This window comes from Lathyrus oleraceus, chromosome 3 (assembly GCF_024323335.1).
Source record: "Lathyrus oleraceus cultivar Zhongwan6 chromosome 3, CAAS_Psat_ZW6_1.0, whole genome shotgun sequence".
NCBI lineage: Eukaryota > Viridiplantae > Streptophyta > Magnoliopsida > Fabales > Fabaceae > Lathyrus > Lathyrus oleraceus.
The window spans coordinates 126326263-126346323 of NC_066581.1; the positions used below are offsets into that span (position 1 = coordinate 126326263).

A 20061-nucleotide genomic window follows, 5' to 3' on the forward strand; every position below is an offset into this window, starting at 1 on the left:
ATCACAAGGCTGGGAGACGCGCACGCATGGTAGACCTTGGTCAATGGAGAAACACGCTGCATTAAAATAAGTCAAAATAAAGCACGACTAAGATTAGATCCCAGGAGCCAGATCCAAGGGCCAGGAACTCATCCACGTGGGGATGGTGGTGGAAACCACCGTCTTCTTCGGTGAGACTCACCGTTCCAACCAGAGTATCAGGTTTTTAAACCTCAACAAAAATGCAGGATCCACACATCATTCGAAAGCTGGGGTGATGTACATCACCCCTGTAACCTTAGTTTCTACTCTAGACTCTCATAGAAGGAGAAATCTGAGATAGAAAAATGAGGTGTTTAATCTGAGTTTGCTCAATTCACAAAATTAAAAGCACAAACCAATTGCCTCTCACATGAAAACTTCAGAGGTACCAACCAATACAAAAAATGATCAATATCCAAGGAGATTCGAATGAAAACAGTTTGAGAATCAACCTTTGAAGTGCAGCTTTTCAATGCTTGATCCACTCCAATTCATTGACGCAACTTGCTCTTGAGGTAACAAAGAAGCTAGGCTAAGGAATTGAAGTTCAAAGATCAACCAATGAAGTTGAAAATTGAACTTGAAAAATTGAGAGAAAAATCAAAATTCCTTTGAGTGAAGGTTAGGGATTCAATTGTGCAGAACTTCAGGCGCCTTTAGGTTGAAGTTTGAAGTGAATGCAGCCTTCTAGTTATAGGCAAGGCTGATGCAAGCAAGGAAATACTCGTGTGTGCATGAGCTTGGATCCTCCATGCATGGGCCTGTACAGGCGCATGGGAGGCCCAAAAGCAACTGGTTTTGCATGCTGAAGTCACATGGATCAGGTTTGGACGTGAAGATAGCCATGCAATAGAGTGTGCAAGAAGATTAATCATGTTATGCATAATTGGAACCAAAACTTATCCTCTTCGAAAATGCCATTTGCAAAATTGAAACATAGGCATGTGGGTAATGGTTGGAAAGGTATTGACATAAGGAACAAATGTTATGTTGAACAAAAATCCATTTGGAGTTGGGAAAATATTGAAAACTGGTCATGAAGTTCAATGTACAAAACTTGTATATGGAAATTTTGCCAAAATGGACCAATTTCAAGCCCTTATGTTTCAATTATGCAAGCCTCAAATGACAAAAACTTCAACATAAAAGTTGTAGATCTTTTCAAGAAAATCAATTTGGACTTAAATTTTGCATCATTTGGATTTTTTATGAGAAAATTACGGGCACTTGAAGTTGGACTTTTTCACATTTCAATGACTTTGGTCAAAGTGACCTATAATGTTTTGTATTATCACATGTGTTTCTTTTAGGATTATGAATTTTTGTCCAACATAACAATTGAAGTAGACATATTAAAATTTACAATGCAATTTGTCCCACCTCAAAATCATGAAAAATGAAGGAGTTAGATCCTTGGGAAGTTGACCCAAAATTAGGGTTTCAGTCAAAATGACCTATAATGTTTTGAAATGAATGATGACCTTAAAAGTTTCAAATGAATTTTTTATGGACATTAAAGTTGTTCATATGGTTCTTAAGAAGATTTTGTATCTTGGGGTCATCTTCATTTGACAAACACATAAAAAGTTAGGTCTCAGTGGATTTCAAAATAGTTAGATGAATTGACTGATCAACTTCTCAAGTCCAAACTTCAAATCTTGATGAATGAATGATTGAGGACACTCACACGGGCTCATATATGCATAAAATTATGAATGAAATAACTTCCCTTGATTGTATTTAATGATAGGTTGAGGTTGCTTCATGAGCAAGGCACAGTCAATGCATAGTTGAATTAGGGTTTCCTTGGGAAACAATCCTCAAGCCCTTTGGTTTATCTTGATCAAATTGAAAAATTGAGATACTTGGGAGGCATATATGATGATTGAGAGCTTTTTGAACCATTTTCATGCTTGCTTTCATCTTCATTTGGCCACTTCAATGGGCCTGGGAGCCTCCTAGGAGCCTTGGATCACATGATTGCTCAAGCTTCAAAACAAACAAAGTTAGTGACATATTTTTGTGCTTTTGGTTAGTAAAAAAAATAAGAAAAGCAATAATATACAATTCAAGCATGCTTGGTGGTCTCAGACTAACTCACACAAGTCCCAACCCAAGGGTTAAGGAGCCAAGATGCTATGATCCTTGAGGCAAATGCAATGTGCAATGATATGATGCCATGAGGGATCTTAGGGTCAAAATTAGGGTCTTACAATACCCAATGTACATGGTAAATAAACTAAATGTAAAATAAAACAAAATTATAATCCTTTTCCTTTTTTGTTTGTCTTCTTTTTTTGATACAAAAGGTGATAAGAAGACGAGTAAGTGTAAAAATACAAAATAAAAAATTAAATCTACTCTCTTTTTATATTTTTGAATTTACTTAAAAAAACTAAAGATCAATGCAAAAGTAGCTTAAATTGATTTAAAATAAAAACTTCCCTTATTTTATGAAACTTCTAAACTTAGCAACAAAAGTGATTAAAAACTAAAATATGCATAAAAATTAAAAGTTGGAATAGATGGAAAGGCTACGGACACATATGAAATGAAACATGAATGAAAAAAAGTCGAAGGTCAAACATTGACTTTGACTTTGCTTCACATGCAAGCTAAATGTTAACAAATGATGCATATGAACTTATTGAACCAGTGTAGAAAACCATGCAAACAAAGTCAACAAGGTCAACAAGTCAAACTAATGCAGATGAATGATTTCAAAATTGATAATAACTTATGACCAGATGAAATGGTCATGTTGATGCAGATGAAAATGAACTGAAAAAGAAAAATGCGATGCAAAATAGGTAGGACAAAATTGGGGTATGACACATGGTATTCCGTCCAACATTGTTTCTGATAGATATCCGAGATTCACATCAAGGTTCTGTGAGAGTTTGTAGAAATCCATGGGTACTAAGCTTGAAGTTGAGTTCTGCTTATCATTCGCAAATAGACGGTCAAACAGAGAGGACTATCCAGTCTTTGGAGGATTTTCTGAGAGCTTAGGTTTTGGAACAAGGAGGTAACCAGGACAATTACTTACTGTTGGTTGAGTTCATCTACAACATTAGTTTCCATTCTAGTATTATAATGACATCGTTTGAGGCATTTTATGATTGAAGGTGTATGACCGATTTGTGTTGGTATAAATCCGGTGAGAGTGTGATGCTTGGACCTGAGATTGTGATACAAACCTTTGAGAAGATCCAAATTGAAAGTCTGGTATCAGATATGAGATTTCGAAGGTAATGTCACGACACTAATATCTAAACAATATAAACAGGATAAAAGATAAAGAACAATAATGCAAGAGACACAAGCAATTGTTAACCCAGTTCGGTGCAAACTCACCTACGTCTGGGGGCTACCAAGCCAGGAAGGAAATCCACTAAACAGAATTAGTTCAAAGACTCCCAGTAAATAACTTTAAGTTACAGTCTTCTCACCTAATCTCTACCCGTGTGACTTCTACCTAAGAACTCTTAGATATGAGGTCCTACTCACTCCCCCTCAATCACAGCAATGATGTAAAACAAGAATTACAATGAAAATAAGGCACTCTTCAAGAACACATACTTGATCTTGCTTAAAAGCTTCAATCAAGTAAACACACACTCATGCTTCAAAGCTTAGAGTGGACAAATTACAACTCAAAAGTCAGTCCAATTTAATCATCTAAGGATGAATGAATGACTCATAATACACACGACCACACAAGACTAAAACCCTTATTCTCTCTCAATATTTCGTTCGTTATTTCTTGTGTATTAAAACCAAATATTCCATGCCCTATTTATAGAATCGTTTGGCTGGGCTTGGACATCATAAAACCCTAAAACTATTTTCCATTCATATCTTCTCATGACAGCTGATTATATCTCGTTGGAAAATAAGTCAATATGGTTGTAATTACTGATTGAGGGCGCGTTCAATCATTACATCAATCACACATAGATTAGCATAAAAAACGCAATCACATAATACATAACATTCAGACTGAATGTTCTGTATACAAATGTCATGACATCGGGTCTGACATCTCAGTAAAATCCTGCATATTCACATTTTAAACACCCTGCAGGTACATGTTATCTTATGTCAAGACAACACTTGTGACAACTTATGAACACTCTAGGTTTTACCAAAATTTTTGCCAACACATAGAACCAACAAAAATGATCTAAGAGAAGATGAAAGCCTCGTAGAGTCGCCAAAAAAGTTACCATGATAAGAGGAAAAAAACACTTGAATTCCTTTAGAGAGATCATGTGTTTTTGTGAGTTAATCCGGTAACTGGTGTTGGTCGAGCTTTAAAGTCTCGAGAGCTCACGTCACAATATATTGGTCGTATCAGATTATGAAGCGAGTAGGAGAAGTGACCTACATAGTTGCATTATTGCCGCTTCTTTCGAATCTTCATGATGTCTTTCACGTGTCTCAGATGAGGAAGTACATTCCTGATCCGACTCCTGTGATTCAAGTGGACGATATGCAAGTTAGAGGGAAGTTGACCGTTGTGGCATCTCCTTTAAGAGTAGAGGACCGCAAAGTGAAACACTTGAGAGGCAAGGAGATTACGCTGGTGAAGGTGGTGTGGGGAGGACCTGCTAGTGGAAGCATGATGTGGGAGATATATAGTCATATGAGAGAGTCATATTTGACTCTCTTTCCTTCAGGTAATTTTCAAGGGAGAAAATTCTATAAGTGGCGGAGAGTTGTCACCCCCCAAATTTTGATTAATTTATTTACTCAAATATTTCGTGTTTTTATTTAATTAATTAATATGTGGTATGCTTTTAATTAAATATATATTGAGTTGTATGTGTATGTGGTGTATGCTGGGGTATAGTGAAAGTTTTGGTGGGTAGAACAATTAAATTAATTGGAAATAATTATAATTGACAATTGTTTTTAGTTAATTAATTAAAATAAAAATAGAAAAGAGATTTTTGGATGAAAAGTAGAAAATAAGAGGAAATAAGGGAAGTGGTGAACATTTTAAAAATATTTAGGCTAAGTTTAAATAACAAAAGGTTAAATTAGGTTTAGAGATAAATAAAAAAGTTAGTGGAGCCTTTGAGAAAAGCATACGTAAAAAGTTACAGTTTTTGGGAGAAAGAGGGAGGCTAGGGCTTGAAGAGGGAAAAACAAACCATCAGCCTAGTTCAGAATTTTGCAAGGAATCAGAGGTAGGGGGGAGACCTTCTATATGGGTGTTTGGCAGGAAAGAGTAGAGATGAGAGACCCTTACTCTCATTAGGGATTGTGTAAATTCTGTTTTGATTTGTTACTGTTGTGAGATAATTTGAAAAATTGATGATTGATTATGTTGTTATGTGATTTTTGTGACTGAATTCGTGTGTGTATTATTTTGTTTATGAGAATGTGATTCTCTGTCATTGTTGGAAAATAAAAGCTTTGAAGATGTACATGAATATGATGAAAGTGATGAATGAATTGTGTGCCAAATTGCTATGATCCATGACTTGATATGTGCATTGTAGCATGTTTGATTGTGATGATATTATTATATCTTGTTCAATTCATGTTATGGTGTAATTGAATGTTATAATAAGAGTTGGAATGATGTATAAGGGATAGAGAATTAGGAAGATGAAGTTAACGTAAGAAAACTGAGAATTTTGGGATTTTGGCTGATGTCAATCGATTGAAATCACGTGTCAATCGATTGCATGCGTGTAAAAATAGAAAAATATGAAAATTTGAACTATGTCAATCAATTGATTTGCTCTCAGCCAAAACATGAAAAATTGGAAATACATAATATAATTAGGATCGATGTCATTTGATTGCACCCTGGTGTCAATCGATTGATGCTAGTGTAATTTTGCCATAACTTTAGTTCCGTAAGTCCAAATGAGGTGCAGTTTAAAGTGTTGGAAATCTAACACGTATAGATATCCCATAGTGATGTATTAAGACGCTCGATAGGTGCTGAAATTTATGAAATTAATTGTTTTACTCGTTACGTACTATTTGATGGTAACAAATGAATGATTAATTATGGTAAATGAATGAATTAATGATGAATTGATTTTAAGATGATTTAACATGATTGAGTGCTGTGTGGATATGTATTTGATATGGTGATGTTGTTTGATGATGTTATATGATATGAATATGACTTGTATCTTTATGAAATCCATGATTATACGGTGATTAATTATGTATTGATGGTGAACATTTTATTATTATTATTAGTGGATAGTAATTCAGAAGGGGGGATTGCTACTGTGTGTCAATGCATGTTGTTTATGGTCAGAAGGGGGGCTATAAGAGTTATTATTATTTTTGCATTGATTTGTATGGACATGCATCATTGTGACATGTCGTTAAAAGAGACATGTTCGCTAGTTCAGAAGGGGGGGGGGGGGGGGGGTTAGTAGCTTGCCCCAAGCTCAGAAGGGGGGCTCATGGGTTTAGAAGGGGGTGCGTGGTTCTTGAGAGAACCAAGTATTGAGTTGGTACCATATTCATAGTGTCACATTATGTCGTGAGTCACATTACATATACTTGCATATTGTTTTGAATGAGTGTGAGATTATGGTGATTTTGGTTATGTATTGAATGTATGACATATTGTATTTTTCTTTATTTCTCACCCCTTTTCTTAATTTACCCACCATGGACATCTTGCAGATACTTAAGAGTAAAGTTATTGTTGTGTGTGGAAGGTGTCTTGTTAGAGCTATTCTTTATTTTATTTATCGTTATCACATTTAGTGATTCTAGTGATCTGATCTTGTAACATTGGAAATGAGGCATTTGTTATGTTTTTGAGTTACTATTGAATTTGGTGTTTTAAAGTTTAATACTTTATTTATGAGGTTTAAAATGAAGTTATTATGAAATGATTTTCCGCCGCGTGTTGCCACATGTTTTTGATGAGTTTTGGTGTTGATCATTGGTGACACCTTAAATTGTCGATTAAAACTTTTTATATAAGTTTCAGGGTTTAAGGTGATACACGCAACATGGTTCTTACCCTAGAAATGCATGCCTTCAAGTTGAAGGCAAAAAGCAATTCCTAGTTTATCGCTAATCAAGTCGCTGAAATATACCGGGCTAAAGAACCACAACTAATAAAATATCTCCATAATGTACAAAGTTTATCAACACACTTTACATATTCTGAAGTAGAACATGTTCCTAAAGAGCAAAACTTTAGAGCATACCTCCTGTCAAAGCTCTCAAGTGAAGAAGCGTTCTTGCACCAAAAGATGTATGCTCAAGATATCTTGAAAATGTTCAAGATAAGAAACTATAATGCATTACAATGATGTTGTTTGGTGAAAATCCAAGGGGGTGCAATCGATTAACAATGCATAACTTAAAAAAAAAATATACAAAATTTTAAAATTGTAATCGACTACCACTAAACTATAATAAATTAGCATTGCTATTTTTAAAAAATGAAAGATACAACATTTGGAAGCTTAACTTCAATGGTTTTCATGAATTATGTTTATGAACTTTTTATATAAAGTTTGAGAAGTATTTATGAGCATTCAATGTGAATTAAAGAATGAATTTTAATGTGTACCTTTAAATTGATAATTATTCAAATTCTTTTCTTTGATTTTCATCGATCATACTTTATGACATCTTCATCTTTTTCTTCTTTGAGATACACTTGTCTTCATCAAAATCATGCCATGTAGAAGAGACCTTCTTCACAACTATGCTTATGCATCATATCTTTACAATTAATCCCTATAAGAAAGGGGTTGAATAACATCGACAGGGATTGTAACACCCTAATCCCCTACTCGATAATTAACAAAATAATTTAAAATAAAACTCTGTGATCAAGGGGTCATGCATGATTCACCAAAGCATTAAAACATCAACATAACATACTCAATAAAACTAAGTAGTGGGAAATCATTAAGTTTAACATATAAGCCTCAACATCAAACAAACAACAAAACTTAAATATAAGTAAGGCATAAAATAAGTAAAAAGCGAACAAACCATCTCCAATGCTACATATTAGATCGACTCCTCTAAGACTCAAGATAAATATCTAAAGAGGTATCGACATTGTCCTCTAACTCAAGCGACTAATCTTGCATCTGATTGTATGTACTCCGGAGGAGCACATATGCCACACAACAAAAAGGGGTGAGTATACACCAAAAAAAATATAGCAGTGCAATACATAACAAGGGCATATTGTAGCACCTCAAATTTGCACCCTACCATTGTTTACATTCATTTCATATTAGGTCATAGCATTAACAATGTCCACTGCATAACATTGCATTGTCCATTTGCCCAAGAGCAAGCTCAATTGATGGATTGGGTCAGAATGATCAGGAGAATCAGTCAATCAAGCAAGTGAGTGCCATTTTCATTGGGACAAGGCCCTAGGGTTGATTTATCAAGCTCATATGGCCCAAGGATCATTTTGAGGTGGTTTGGCCAAGGGTTGGATGCTCAGAAGTCACCAGTCATTGTTCAGTCAACCAGAGACCCTAGAAAGTCAACTGTGGTCAACCGTGCCCGATTTTATGGATTGGAAGGTGGGAAATGGTTTTAAAGGCCTCATTCATGCCCATATGAGTCTCATTTGACATATCAAAGACCAAGGTTGAAGATTGGGAGGTCAGACAGAAAGTTTCCAAAAATAGCAGGTGACCTGTAATTTCACCTGCCAAAAATGGAAAGTTTTTCTCCCAAATATTACGTGTCCAAGAAAGCTTCAAATGGAATTTTGTCCAACATGAAAGTTGAAGGTCTTGTTCTCACCATTCCAAAAAGTCCAAGAACTTGAAAATCCCATGTGTGGTTGACAAGATATGGTCAGATCAATTTCAAAAATGACCCGTAATCAGGAGGGCATAACTTCCACATGGATTGTCCAAATTGAATGTTCTTTATATGCACAAACTCCATTTGACATGTAATTTCATGGTGCATAATTGGATTTCTTCAAAAAAGGTCAATGCAAAAGGTCAAATTTCAACTGGACTGTTAAATGAACCAGGGGCAAAATCGTCCAACTTGTGAAATAATTGGAATTTTTGAGTGGGGATTTTTGCTACACCTCACAAATGGCATTTGAAACTTGTTGGAATACTCATAACATGCCAAGGCTTCATGGTTTGAAAATTGGCTTTTGAAATGAACTTGAAAAATGAACACATAAGCCATGACATAGTGAAATTAAGAAGTATACATTCAATGGACATGGGACCAATTCTATCAGCTTCCAAATGAATTTTGTGACTTGTTCAAAGGGATAAACCACTGTTCCATTGATCAAAACCATCCAAGGGTAAAAAGGCCAAATGCACACATAAACTCATTTTTGCTAATCACCAAAATTTGGCTAATCTTGATTATGGCTTGGATTAAGAGCTTCATATATAAAGATAATTGTAACAGAAACTGCAACACTAATCACAATTCACAAATCCACAAGCAAAAACTCTCATTTTCTCTCATTTTTCTCCAATTTCCATAAGACTTTTTTTGATCATTTCACCAAAATCTCATCAATCTTTGTGTTTTTTGGCTGCTGATTCGTAACCTGCAGGTCTTGTTGAATCTCTGTTGGTGAAGAACGAGGCAAAATCGTGACCGAATCAAGCTGTTGCAAAACCTGCTTCTTCAATGGCAGTTGGTGATTCTTGATGATCCGTGCATCCTCGAGCTGGAAGAACATCACTATACGCATTCTTGATCAACATACTCGATCTGTTTCGCTGAATTGAAGCTCCAATCGCGCGGAATCCATTGCTGCACACTCTTAAGGTTGGAAATCAAAACTCGCGATTGCCTCAATTATGTTAGGGATTTTATAGAACATTCATTGTAGATCGCGTATCAATTCGTGGATTGTAATTTCGTTGTAAATTGATTGAGTTATCGTCGATTGAAATTTGCATGCGTTATCTTCTTTCCATCGATTCGCTCTATACATGAGGTTCTGGACGATTTCACTAGGATATTCGTGTTCTACTCGGTTAGACCTTTCCAACGGTGTGCCATTTGCGTCGTTTCGTTCGAAATTTCTCGTAACCGATTTTGAAGATGATGAACAGTGTTGGTGTTCTTCATAAAGCTGGAATTCCCGTGCGTTGATCCTGCTTCTCGCGTTTTCAATTCGGATGGCTGTTTCCCGCTGGACTGGGCGAATCGCGTGCCGCCAACGCATTAAAACAAAGCGACCGCGTTTTGGCTTGGCATGTATTATTTACGGATTTGCCATTTCGCCTTAATTAATTAATTAATCATAGTAAAAACCTTAAATAATTATTCAATAAATTCAAGAAGCTTCTAAAAATCATAAATAAATCATCCTTCATCCAATTAATGTGAGGAATTTTTCTATGGTCTCCATTTTCCCTGTAGAATTTTATGGACATATTTTTTGAAGTTGTGCCTGGTAGAAATTTTAATTGGCATAGGGATGTTCATCATGTGTGTTATTTTGATGTGTTTTGCTATTTTAATTATGAAATCACCATGCTTTAGCCAAATGAATTGAAATTTTAGAGGATGATTCTTGACACATTTCTGGAGATTTTGACATATGATTTGTAATTTTTGGACCTCTGGTTTGCTAGATGTGATTAATTCTTTTTGAGTGTGACAATATGTGTCACACTTTGATATGCTGAGTTCATGTATTATTTTTCCATGCTTCCCTTTGACCTATGGCCTTGATTTTTTGCATGAGATAACTTTGACATGTTAACTTTCAATATGAATTGTTGTGGATTTTAATAATCCATTTTCTAATTAATTTGGAATTTTGTTTGCTGCTTAGCATCTTTAGGGCTTTGCTTGTGTAACATTTTTTCCTATGTTGCCAAATCCTCATCCCTAACCCTATGAGTATGAAATTTGGTGAAGTAGTTCCTGACATGTGTAGCTTTCATTTAGCTTTGGTCCTACTAATTTCCCATTTAATATCACTGTTTACCATTTGATTGAAGTTAGTGTACATGTTGTGATCTATTTTGGTTGTGTTTTTGCATGCCTTAACATGTTGATTTAATTGACATAGTTCCACTAGTCCAAATGGCATAAAAATTGACATGTAGCTTGTTGAATGTCCTCTGTTTAGGATATAATTTTTGTGGAATTTTCTATGCTGTTTTGGTATTTTTTTGGATGTAATCATTCTGGTTGTCCATATGTGATTCTACATTGCTTACTTTGCCTTAATTTGTGCATAAAATGAAATTGGTGTATGGTTTGGATATGAGACCAATTGGGATCCCTTTGTAATTGAATTATCTTGGTTTTGATTATGATTTGCTTGCTGTTTTAGGATTTTTCCATCCTTTGGACCCTAGGCTTGGCCTAGTGGTCTTGTTACTTATGTTTGAGCTTGACTTTGACTTTTCAGGTTAAAAAGCTAATGCCTTAAGGAGGTTGATGCATAATTGAGTTGAAATCATTTGACCAATTGTTTATTTTGTAGGGCTTGGTTCACTTGATCTTTGTGCTATGCACATGTTGCACATCATTGTTTGATTGTTGATTGATTCTTATTGTTGTTGTTTTGTTTATGCTGGGATGCTGATTCTGTTTGACTGTTTCCAGGTACCCCTAGTTGCTCAGTTCTCTTAAGAACTTGCATTGCTTTGCTTATAAGCAATTGGCATTGAGGTATAGCACCTTCTTCTTCATGTAGTCTGGAGACCCGGTCTGTTATTTGACCGGGCAAACTGTCTGAAGTCCTCCTTAAGAGGCAATGGTTGTGATTGTTTAAAATTGTGCCTAAGCAGGTAAAGTCCTTAATCAAGGCAATTGGTGGAAGGTAGGGATAAGCAATCTATCCCCCACTATTCTGTGAGTCTTCTCCTTGCTCCCATTACATGGTTGTAGCATTGAGATCCAAGCCCAAGATCTTGTGCAGTGCACATTGTGTCAGAGTCTCTGAGTATAGAAGGGTTCCTCCATTCTGGACCCATGCTCATTTGTCAGAAGCTCTCCCTGACCAGGGATATGAGCTGTGAAGTCTCATCTTCACTCTCCTTTCATCAGCTTCACCTTAGCCCCTCAATGGCAAGGTTAAGAGCTAACCTGACCCCGATACAGAGGCTTGTTTGTTGAGGTTGATATGACCCCTCGACTAAAGCCTAGCCTTGATGTTTGAGCCCCTTGTTGGTGTGTTTACTTCATGATGTATACGTTTGTGTGGTGTGATTGTATCCCCTAGGTTTGCTAGACTCCGCGTAGTCTCGTTTGCATGACAATTAAGGTAGCACGGTTCCTTCGTATAGGACTTCCTTTCTTGCTTGAGCTTTCCTAAAACACAAACAAACATTATCCCCTCTTAAGGATACGTCAACTCCTTCTACTACAGGTGAGTAAGTCTCCAAAGGTCGAGCATCCGGTAGATTGCGTAGTGACGTTATCCACTTAAAAAACACAAACCAACAGGAATAGTTTAGCCGAACTACGGCAACTCTGATTCTCATGTCCAGATGAGATACGTAGGCACGAGATGCGATGTCTTGTCGAGTTTGACTAACAACTAACACTAATTCTTTTCTCTCGCCCTCGTTGCGATTGAGACCTCCCCTTTCTCTTGCCCTAGTTGCAATCGAGACACTTCTTCTTGTTGTGTGCTTGGAAGCTGATGTAAGCCCATCGAGTGGCATTCGGGTTCCAGTGTGCGTGTGTTTTGGTTCGGATGCTGATGTAAGCCCAGTGATTGGCATTCAGGCTCCATGTTAGCCTTCTTGTGTGTGTTTTGGTTCGGATGCTGATGTAAGTCCAGTGATTGGCATTCAGGCTCCACGTTTGCCTTTGCCTGTGTTTGTTTGCGTGCGTGTTAGCCGAGCTACGAATGCTCTGATTCTCCTTCGTCCAAAGGAGATACGTATGCATAGGATGCGACATCCTAGCGAGCATGTGTCGTTTCCCCAGTCCGAACTACTTTGACTCTGATGTCTATGCTTGATAGACTAAGTAGGCCCAGGACGCGATGTTCTGCCGAGTCAGTTTCAGTCTGTTTTCTTGCGTCTCTTTCAGCCAGTTGTGTGTGTTTGAGCAGTGTTTTTTAGCAACCATTTTCCTTCCTGTTGTGCGTGGATCCCGTCGAGTACGACGGATGCGTAGGGGTGCTAATACCTTCCCTTCGCATAACCGACTCCCGATCCCATTCTCTTTGGTCGCGAGACCACGTCTTTTCCAGGTTTACTTTGAGCGTTTCCTTTCCCTCTTTTGGGATAAATAACGCACGGTGGCGGCTCTGTTGTTCTTGTTTTCCCGCCGGTTTTTCGCGTAATGCGACACATATCACAAATATCTACATCATCAAATCACAAGAACACTACATATTCATCACTCACCCATCAACAATCATGTATTCACCATCAAGTACTCATACATTATCAAATTAAACACACTTCACAGATATTACACATTACATCATCAATATTAATTCATCCATAATGCGGTACATATGCAATGTGACACCACCGCAACTCTACATGTAAACGCAATACCGACTCATTGGACATCAGAGGTATGTTACTGATACTGCCCATCCTCTCCAGATCGTACCAATGGACCAGGGCACATCAATTCACTACTGATTCCACCACTTAACTAGTAACACTTCACCACTCCCTTTATATGGAAGTTGACCACTCGCTCCCGATCCCACCACTGGACCAAAGCACATCAAAATGGTTACTGATTCCACCACTGAATCAGCAACACTTCACTGATCCCATCATAGGCATCTGCTATTCGCTCCCAATACGACCATTGGATCAGAGCACACTATCGGACCAGAGTCCGTACATCATGATACATGACACATTTAACTATACGCCAAATGAGGCCATCAACACACACATACGTCATCATGCTCAATTAAAACTCACAATTGTATAATATATACACACACGAAAACCAAAACATACATCCATAACTCACAACATCAATTCATCATCATATAACATCATTTAAGCATAATATTAATTTATTAACAACATTCATCAACATTACTTCACTAATGCATATCGACATTTATGCAAGCTCACAGTTCATCAACGATTAATCATATAGTAATTAGATAATAAGCAAAGCATACTGACTCCCGTCTCAACACATCAAACATCATCAAATAATTATCGGGCTCAGAAACAACACTGAAATTCAAATCGGTGCGTCAGAACTGATTGCCCAGACCATGATAGTATATTTCCAGGCCATGACGGTCGCCATGAGGATGACTACCAGCCCGTCATCCTTCCACTTCATCTGTCACAACTCCTCCCCGCCCATCGTCCCTCAAGAGGCCCTGACGGTTTACTCGTCATTCAACTAACGGGCGTCAGCCTTTTTAAACACTCTGATGGGTTGCTCGTCACCTCTGGGCATAATGCATAATGCATTTTTTTTTACCATGGAAACACCTTCAGAGCTCCAATTTCACTTCCAATCCATCCCAATTCGACCAGAAACAATTCATACATGATTATATCATATTAACAAGTTGATTTCACACATATTAACATTTACTTTCATCATTTGGTCATTGTTCAAGATTATATTTATGAAATAAAAAAAACACTAATAACAACAACATCTTACATGTTTATACCCCTTTACCATGAGTAATTTCATCACAACAACATGAATCACAACAGGTTATGCATATATTTATAACCAATAATTCATGCACAATTAACAATGACAAAATAAGAGAAAACGTAGAGGAGAATTAAGGAGTCCTCACTACCCTTTCATGAAATTAACACCCTTAATTGAGTAGTCCCCCTTATTACCTCAGATTTCCAATAAAAACACTCTAGCTATGACTTCCTCTTTTTCTTCCTCAAACCCTTGTTCTTGTTCTCCAAAAACTTCTTTCTCAATTTCTCACGTAATGCTCAAACTTTCTAAAGCTTTCCTAATCTCATCACATAACCTATTTATTTAACCTAATTTAAGCTTACTAATAATTCCACCTTGGCCCAACCTACTTTTATTTCTCAACACTTACACCACAATTACTCATAATTCTATTTCCACCCAATTCTCACTATTTGTCATTTTCTATTTATTTAATTAATATTCTACTATTTTATTTAAATAAACTAATTAAAATTATAATAACCCCTAAATCCAACATACCACATATTATCAAAAAAAATAATAATTAAAAACATATTAAGTCATTTAAATAATTAAATAAAGCAACAAAATTCAATTGAATAAATTAATTGAATTCAGGGTGTTACATGTAAGGATGAGAATAAGTCAGACCGACCTAAAGAGACCTATAGTCTAGCCTATTTAAGGCCAGGTCAGATCAGACCTATTTAATAAAAAATTCAGGCTTAAGCTTTTTTAAAAGCCTATTTAATTAAATATGCCAGACTTAGGATATTAAAAAAGCCTATGAAGCCTTATAGGCCGACCTAAAGGGGCTTATAGCCTAGTCTATTTAAGGCCAGGCCAGACTAAACCTATTTAATAAAAAAGTCAAGCTTAAGCTTTTTCTAAAAGTTTATTTAATTAAATATGTCAGGCTTAGGCTAAAGCCTATGAAGCCTTATAGGTCGGTCTATATTTTTATATATATTAAATATAGTCTAAATAGACTGACCTATAAATGCATATATATTAGAAAAAAAAAATACTAAATAGGCTGACATACATATGCGTATATATTAGAAAAAACATAAAATAGATCGGCTTATATATGCATATATAAACCGACGTATAAGGTTTCTTAAGTAATATGAATTAATTGAAAACCTTAATAAGAAACAGGATTTTAAATAGGCTTTCAGACTAGGCCAGACTTTTAAAAAGGCCAGGCCAGACAAAAAAGAGAGCTTATAGTAGGTCATATGCCATACTCAGGCCTTGTAAATTTATCATAGGTCAGACTCAGGCCTTGTAAGTTTATCGTAGGCTAGACTCAAGCCTTCTAATGCCTAACCTAGCCTAGTAGATTCCATTCCTAGTTACAGGGATCCCTCCAACAACACTTTTCCCTTCGATCTTCCTCTCCTTATTCTTTCTTGTTGATATTTAAGATGAACCTACATTCTTTTTGTACTACCTTGAATCACTTGAAACTTCATTTGAACTGAACATAATCCTTCTATTTATAGGCTTGAGTAAGGAAATCTTGCTAGACACACCACACATCTTCCTAACACGCGTACTTTCTTTCCTGTTATAAACAATACTAGCTCACCCTACAGCTAGCCCTAGTCACCATAGCTGGCTAAATGCATCACCCATATTAGATTAGCACATAAACCCTTCCTTGAATATGAAATAACTTAACCTTTAAGTCTTCCGTTGTCTGTGCTCGTCTAGCGTGCCCATGTATCTGGCCCAACGAGCCTTATTTGTAGAAAAATATCTCTCGCGAGGTCTTTGCATGTTGCTTCGTAGTTTTTCAGTCTTTTTTTAATCTATTTTTGATTAATGTGCAAGTAAAATGTCCAAACAAATGTTTTATCATTTTTCGTTGATAAATCATAAATTTTTCTATCGATTCCTTATAAAATAAATTAATAAATGATAATATATTTTACATAATTTAATTTTGGGACTCATCAATTGTCTAGATATGTTCTGACTATCACTACTACTATAAGTGCCTATATGCTAACTATCTATTCTATTACTATTGTTAGTCAAATGCAAAATCCAACGAATGCAAAATTACAAAATGTAATTTAGTCATGCATCATGGTCAAAACCTAAAAAAAAACTAACAATTCAAAAAATGAAAAATGAAAGATTTTTTTTTTCTTCAACTTTACAAGTCTTTCACACCAAAGCACACACTCTCCCAATGTTTCCTGCAATATTCTACAAACAAGCACAGTGGAAAACATTGTTTCCACAAAGAGAAACATATGGTCTAGCATAAACATACAATTTACAAACGAATTCCTTTGTTTTAACTACTTAGGAACATTGATTTCCATCCTATTTATTTTTCAAACACGACATAATCCAATAAAACAACCCTGCAGAAAAGAAGCTAACAAACCAAGCATTATTATAAATTACAACAAAACTTTCAGAAACCGATTTCAACGTTCCAACTTTATGCAAAAAGCCAGGAATCACAGGTAACACTCCAACAACTAGAGCCACAATTGCTGCCACATTAAATCCCTTCGAGTAATAGTAAGCACCAAGAGAATTTCTTGAATACAAATCTTCAATACTTAAATTAGTTTTCTTCACAAGATAATAATCCACTAGAATAATTCCTCCAATAGGACCCATCAATGCAGAATATCCAACAAGCCAAGTATATACAAAACTCTCACTTGACTTGAGAAGCTTCCAAGGTTGAAAAACAACTCCAAGAAAAGCGGTTAGTATCGCTCCTCTTCGGAAAGTGAACAACATTGGATTAAGATTGACAAGAGCATTTGCAGGTGCAACAACATTAGCAGCAATATTTGTTGTGATTGTAGCTAGGGTTATACCTAGTATAGCAAATATTGTAGTCACAAAGCCACCTATTTTAGCAAGTAGTTGAATTGGATTGGAAATAACATAACCAAATATAACTTTTGTTGATGATGTTACTACCATGCCAACAAATGTGAATGCACCCATGAAAATTGGAAGACCAGCTTGACCAATAATTTGATCATTTTGGCTCTTAGCATATCTTGTGAAATCAGGAATGTTAAGGGCTAGGGCAGCCCAAAAGCTTATATTAGCAGTTAGAGAAGGGAAGAATAAAGACCAAAATTCGGAATTCGAGAGTTTAGAGGATAATGAAAGCATGTGACCAAAGCCATTAGCATTGACATAAGACCAAATTAAGAGGAGGGAAGTGAGAAGAATGAGGATTGGTGCTGAGTATTTTTCAAGCTTTCTTATCCCTTCAATTCCTTTCCATACTATTGATAATTGAGCTACCATGAAGACTAAGAAGCAAAAGAATTCTAATGGGGAAGTGCCAAGCCATGGTAGAGATTTTGAGAATGAAGTTTGTTTGATTGAATTTGGTAGAAGAATGAAAATTGTCTCACCACCAATCCATGTTTCAATTCCATACCAACCACAACCAACTAAGGCTCTTAGGAGTGTGGGAATATGAGCACCATGGATGCCAAAAGATGATCTAGCAAGAACAGGAAAAGATATGCCATAACGAGTACCTACATGAACATTTTTATAAATATAAAATAAATTTTTATATTTATTAAATAATCGTGGTATCTGATTTATAAGATATTTTTGACAAAATAAAATGATCGTCACTAATCAAGAATATGGAACATAGTTTTAAATTGCGATCTGCAATTCCAATTAATCCTAAGTACCTGGATGACCGGTGAGAACCAATGGAACAAAAAGAATCATGTTGGCTGCAACCACAGTTAATACACCTTGCCACCAAGCCATGCCAAGATCAACAAGGCTACCAGCAAGGTAATAAGAAGGGACTCCAACAACAAGTCCTACCCATAGACTAGCCATTTCCAGCCCAGAAAATGTCCTTTGACTAGGTGTAGTTGGCTTGAGATCATCATTGATGAGTGTTGGATCAGGCTCTATCTCGAACCTCGACGAAGAAAAATGGACTTTCGAGTTGGATGATCTCCGCGAAGAAGAATGGTTCTTCGCATGGATCGACTTGTTTAGTTTTGTTGAAGATGAATGAAGGGTGATAGAGTGAGAGAAGTTCGGATTTTTTGAATATGCAAATAGATTGGGATGATAGGAAGTGAGGTGAAGGTTGAGACATTTGGATACCATGTTGGTTGTAGATCTTAGAATTAGAATTGTGATAATTGTTGAAATTGTAGAAACTAATGTCTATTATTATTAATTATTAGTATTATTATTTACATCTCAAAGTGAATGAAAGGGTGCAAGTATGATCAGATTAACTTCCTATGACTTTTCATAACTTCATATCATGTGCAACGTTGACAACTATCTTTATTTAAAAGAAAAAATATCATATCAATATCAACATGATTGAATAAACAATTTAACTGAATTATTAAATCATATGCTCTAAAAAAAATACACAAATGTCCCAACCTAATTTGCTGACATGTGTTTTAATCAAAGTAAGGATAATTAATGTTCAACTACTGTTTTTTTTTAATTTTTTAATTTTAATATTTTCTAACAAAATCCATTATTTTTTTCCTACTTTGCTGCTTATGTTGTGTTTGTATCAGAAAGATAGAGTACAAGATAAAATATAGTGAAAATTACAACACTGCCCAATTTACTAAATTCAATATTCTTTGTAAATTTAAAGACTATTTTAGTCATTTTATATACATTATATACATTGCAAAAATTGATATTACAGGCTATTGATCATTAACCTGTTTTATAAACTTTTCATATATTTAAAATTATTATATTTTCTCCATTTCAAATTTCAATATCATTCACTTTTTTTTTTAATTTTCTTTTTCAAATGTTTTTCTCCTTTCTCTCTATTTCTCCTTTTCAACTTTATCATCGTTAATATTTTTTGTTTGCAGGAAAATTGAAAACTCTTCTCTATAATCAATGAGAGACGTCTGAAAGATTTCACCTCAACCAATAAAACTTGAAGCCTTTCAAAGGATTGTTTGTTGGATTCTCTAGAGAACGGGTACAAGTAAAAGGATATATCACTTGGAAGATCACTTTTGGAGTGGAGGACTCGACTAACTAAATACAGATTAAATGTTTGGTCATTGATGCCCCATCTTCCTACAATATGATTATAGGGTGACCAACTTTTAATCAACTAGGCTCTACTTTCACTACGCCAAATAAGGGAAAAGAGGGCGCTTTTTTTGGCCTATAACAGCGCTTTAAAGCGCCCTCTAATCTGGCGCTGGCATAGGTAAAGACAGCGCTTTTTTTCCTAGTGAAAGCGCTGTCTAAAGTGGCTCTTTAAGACCTTTAAGGGCCACTTTAGAGGGCGCTTTTTCAAAAAAGCGCCCTCTAAAGTGGAAACATTTAAGGGGTTTAGAGGGCGCTTTTACTGGAAAGCGCCCTCTAAAGTGGAAACTTTTAAGGGTTTAGAGG

The 20061-nt window shown here is 35.8% G+C and overlaps 1 protein-coding gene across 1 annotated transcript; it reads right to left on the reverse strand.

The window, feature by feature from the left end:
* Positions 1 to 16808: 16808 nt before the first annotated feature.
* Positions 16809 to 19785, reverse strand: LOC127125744 (purine-uracil permease NCS1). Its single transcript, XM_051054555.1, has 2 exons — positions 18342 to 19785; positions 16809 to 18176 (listed from the first exon to the last, which is right to left on the reverse strand). The coding sequence occupies exons 1-2, from the start codon at positions 18775 to 18777 to the stop codon at positions 16981 to 16983; spliced, it is 1632 nt and encodes a 543-aa protein (XP_050910512.1). The 5' UTR covers positions 18778 to 19785; the 3' UTR covers positions 16809 to 16980.
* Between the last annotated feature and the right edge of the window lie 276 nt (positions 19786 to 20061).

Excerpts from the sequence above, each read along its gene's own strand:
- LOC127125744 (XM_051054555.1), bottom strand. The coding sequence starts at position 18,777 with ATGGTATCCAAATGTCTCAACCTTCACCTCACTTCCTATCATCCCAAT. Across the intron at positions 18,177-18,341 it reads GGTTCTCACCGGTCATCCAG|GTACTCGTTATGGCATATCT; the intron begins GTACTTAGGATT and ends ATGTTCATGTAG.